This window comes from Adiantum capillus-veneris, chromosome 3 (assembly GCF_014529385.1).
Source record: "Adiantum capillus-veneris isolate H3 chromosome 3, ASM1452938v2, whole genome shotgun sequence".
Taxonomy (NCBI): Eukaryota; Viridiplantae; Streptophyta; class Polypodiopsida; order Polypodiales; family Pteridaceae; genus Adiantum; species Adiantum capillus-veneris.
Genome location: NC_140933.1, coordinates 150,555,528 through 150,559,494, shown reverse-complemented (window position 1 = coordinate 150,559,494; position 3,967 = coordinate 150,555,528). Strand labels below are relative to the sequence as shown.

The 3,967-nt window shown below is 41.2% G+C and overlaps 1 protein-coding gene across 1 annotated transcript; it reads right to left on the bottom strand.

Moving 5' to 3' along the window:
- Positions 1–1,359: 1,359 nt before the first annotated feature.
- Positions 1,360–3,715, bottom strand: LOC147461937 (pentatricopeptide repeat-containing protein At5g39350-like). The gene has a single exon (XM_086509402.1). The coding sequence runs from the start codon at positions 3,651–3,653 to the stop codon at positions 1,680–1,682; it is 1,974 nt and encodes a 657-aa protein (XP_086365528.1). The 5' UTR covers positions 3,654–3,715; the 3' UTR covers positions 1,360–1,679.
- Between the last annotated feature and the right edge of the window lie 252 nt (positions 3,716–3,967).

Genomic DNA, 3,967 nt, shown 5'->3' with positions numbered 1-3,967 from the left:
CAATCAAAATACTCCACCATAGTTACAAGATTGTGCTTGCCAAGTTGGTCCTCCTCGCGACAAGCATACCGTGAATCAAGTATTGACAAACATGGTCAAAGAATGTGGCAATAAATTTAGAGGGAAAGACAGAGCCATCTTAATTGACGAAGGGTTCACAGTCCATTTCAATAGAGTGCTTTTACTGCTCGATTTGGAGAATCCACCAACCCTTTCAAAAAATATGAAGTACTAAGTGGTGATTGTAAAATTTTATTTTATTTTTTCAACACACCAGAGGATCCACAGTGGGAGGTGATTGTAAAATTAATTTCAAAAAAGTAAGAAAAATATTAATAAAACAAGCTAACGTACATAGCTTTAGTGCAAGAGAACAAGAGGGATGCAAACAAGGAGTAAAACAATCAAACAACAAGTCAACGGGACAAAATCGCCCGCATTGTTATCCAACCCTCCTCCAAGAAGCAGAGACATACGAAGAGGATATCTATGTAGTCTACTCCATACAACTGAATTTACATAGGCATGACAAGTGATTTTGAAGCGAGGAACATAGCACGTATCAATAATTCTCCAAAGAGGATGAGAGAAGGTGTGTAAGCCTTTTCCTTGTTCTCACATAATTTTGAGTTCCAAATTTTACACACAATTAAGAATATAACTACTACTGTTGCACTAGAAAGATGAGAAATCATTTCTCATGATGCAACCTCTAAAAAGGGATTCAATAATTTGAAGGGACATCCCCCTAACTGCTCAAAATATTATTACTTGAAGTATCATAAAAAGATATAGTATGCAATTGTTTACTCTATTTGTTGCGAAACAACTTTTCAGCTTTTGATTCTACTCTTTGTCGAACACTGGTTCAGTTTTCGTGTGTGTAATTTCAGTGATTGTCCTTCCATTTGGTTATGTAGTCTGCATCAACAGTCTCATCATACATTCACATAAACCATTGCATTCACTGTGACATAATAATATCTCTGAATGTGTATGAAAATCTACACAACATATGGAACCAATATCACTGCCTATGGATCTGACGATCCAAGCAATTCACCTACTTCAACACCGTTTGCAATACATATCTAAATTTACAATGTACATACTGAAAAATACATGCACACATGGACAGAAAAACAAGTTTGCAACTTGATGACAACGATCTCAACATATTACCACTATAATTTTTGGATCCCACACTACACTACTTCAACAACAATGAATAGAAAGACAACTCTAATAGGGAATTACTTCAACAACAATGAATGAAGACCACCTCAACAACAATGAATAGAAAGACAACTCTAATAGGGAATTACTACTTTTTGCCTTACAAAAAAAGTGCACAATATATATATTGAATACTAAAACACACACTTATATAGTTAGTTGATGAAAAGAGTCTCAACACGTGAACCATACCACTAAACTTCTCCCTATGGTTAAAGCATCCAATCCTTTCATTCTTCATCTAGGTAATTCATACGAGTAATTTCTTATGTTTCATGATTGTAGAGACCTTGGATGAGTTTAAGGACGCGGATACGTGATGGACATGAAGCGGAAGTGGCATAGCCTGTATGTAAGTAGTGCCCTTCCAAACCAAATCAGTGAAACCCACTTAAGGAATAGTCGTTTGGCAAAGCAGCGAGACCGCTTGGAGGCTGAGAAGACTAATCGGAGTTGCTCACCCAATTGGAAACTGTGTAAACATTTGCTAAAACTAGGTATGGTGCGCCAAAGTTTGGCTTTATCTCATAAGCTTGTCTTGCCGCACGTTCTGCTCCAACCACATTAACATGCATCTTGCACACAGTAAGCAAGGTCATCCATGAGGTTGCACTAGGCTGAAAGGGCATGTCTAAGATCAATCTTTCACCCTCATCTAGCCACCCCGCTCGCCCAAACAGGTCAAGCAGAATATTGTAATGATCGACAGCATGTGAAATGTCAAAACAAGACTTCATTGTGATGAAGTAGAGAAGAGCGTCTACTACTATTCCAACATGGCTGAGTGCAGTTAAAATGCATTTGAGCGAGACTTCATTCGGGACAACACCCTGACGGAGCATGTGACGGAATAAGTTGGCAACTGGACCATACTGACCATGCTGAGCATACGCCGCAATCATGGCATTCCAAGCCACTACGTCTGGTCGAAAGATACTCTGAAAAGAACCTTGAGCATCCTCCAGCTTGCCAAACTTGCTATACATGCTAACTACTGCAGTTCCAACTGACACATCCAAAGTCAACTCGCTATCAAGACATAAAGCATGCATCATTCTACCTTCTTCTAGGGCTGCTTCAGTTGCACATATTTCAAAGATATTTATGAAGGTATAACTGTCAAGTGATGTTCCTGGGGGCATTTCCTTAATCAATGAAAGTGCTTTTCTTCCCTGTCTGTGCTGAATACATGCTGCCATCATCGTTGTCCACGCAGCAGCATCACACATGCACATGCTGTTAAACACGACTTGTGCATCCTGGAAACTCCCGCACTTGCCATACATAGTGATAAGAGCTGTCTCTAATACAATATCATGAGGAATGCCAACACTTACAATGATAAAATGTACAATTTTCCCTTCATCGATGTTTTCTTCATTTGCACATGCTGACAGAATGCTGCCAAAGGTGCAACCGTTAGGGATAACCCCCGCCTCAAGCATGTTCCTGAAAAGGTGAAATGTCTCTTCACCCCCGCTGTGCGAAGCAGACACCTCGATCATTGTGTTCCACGTGACAACACCTTTCCTTGGTAGTTTGTCAAACATATGAAGTGCTTCATCCAGGTCGCCACACTTGCCGTACAAGTTAATAAGAGCAGTCTCGACGACAACATCGGAATCAAAACCCCCATCAATGACACAAAATTGCAGCACCTTTGTCATATCCGATGATACTATGCTTGTACATGCATCAAGAAGAATGACAAACGTTACCTTGCTTGGCACCACCCCGCACATCAGCATTTCCTGATACAAGAGGAGGGCATCTGTGCTTTGACCAAGCTGGGTATATGTAGTCATCATTGCATTCCATGAATACACATTTTTCTGCGACATGTTGTCAAACATTGTGCGTGCATCCTTGATACTCCGGCATTTGCCATACATGTTGACGATGGCACTTTCCAGGACAATGTCTGCAGTACAGCTGCTGGCATTAATGTGGGCATGGGTTGTCTTGCATGCCCAAATGGAGTTTTGAGAAGCGCATATTGCGAGAAAAGCATGTTTATTGGGAAGAAAACCTTCAGTCTGCATCTGATTGAAGACTTGGAGCGCCTCTGCATACAGAGCATTCTCACTGCATGCTCCAAGCAGTAGGTTCCAAGAGAAATGATCTGCGTGGTAAATGTGGGAGAAGGTGGAGAAGGAGTCAGCCATGGCACCACACTTCCCATACATCTGTACAAGCAAGTTCTGCAAGAAGCATAGCTCATGGGGGTGAACGCCACCCAGGACGACTCGAGCATGGAGAAGATGACAATCAGAGAGACCCCTGTGCTCGCCATAGAGTCTGAGGAGGGAAGCATGAGTATCACAACTCACAGAAATGCGAGACAACTTCCTTCTCAAAGATTGGATATCTTCGCAAGTGCTCTGTTCTGCTTCTGCTCGCACAAGCCGTTTGCCCATCCATAGTAAAACACGGCGGACGTTCCTTTGCTATGCCACTAAAAGTAACGCATTGCCTTGAGCACAGATGCTTAACGCAAACTAGTCCTGCTTGGTGGGCCTTGATATATAACATCTATAGAATACAATAGCACATATGCAAATTGACATTTAGTATCTAGCAATGAAGGGAACAAGAGCATGACTAATTTGGCAAAGGCGGCACTGCTATAGTGTTTATCGGAGGAGACATAGTTAAGTGCATCAATTATTCAAGATTATAGGGATGGTTAGAGTTGAGATTATATTCAAGCAAGGTTGTCTACTAATGAATG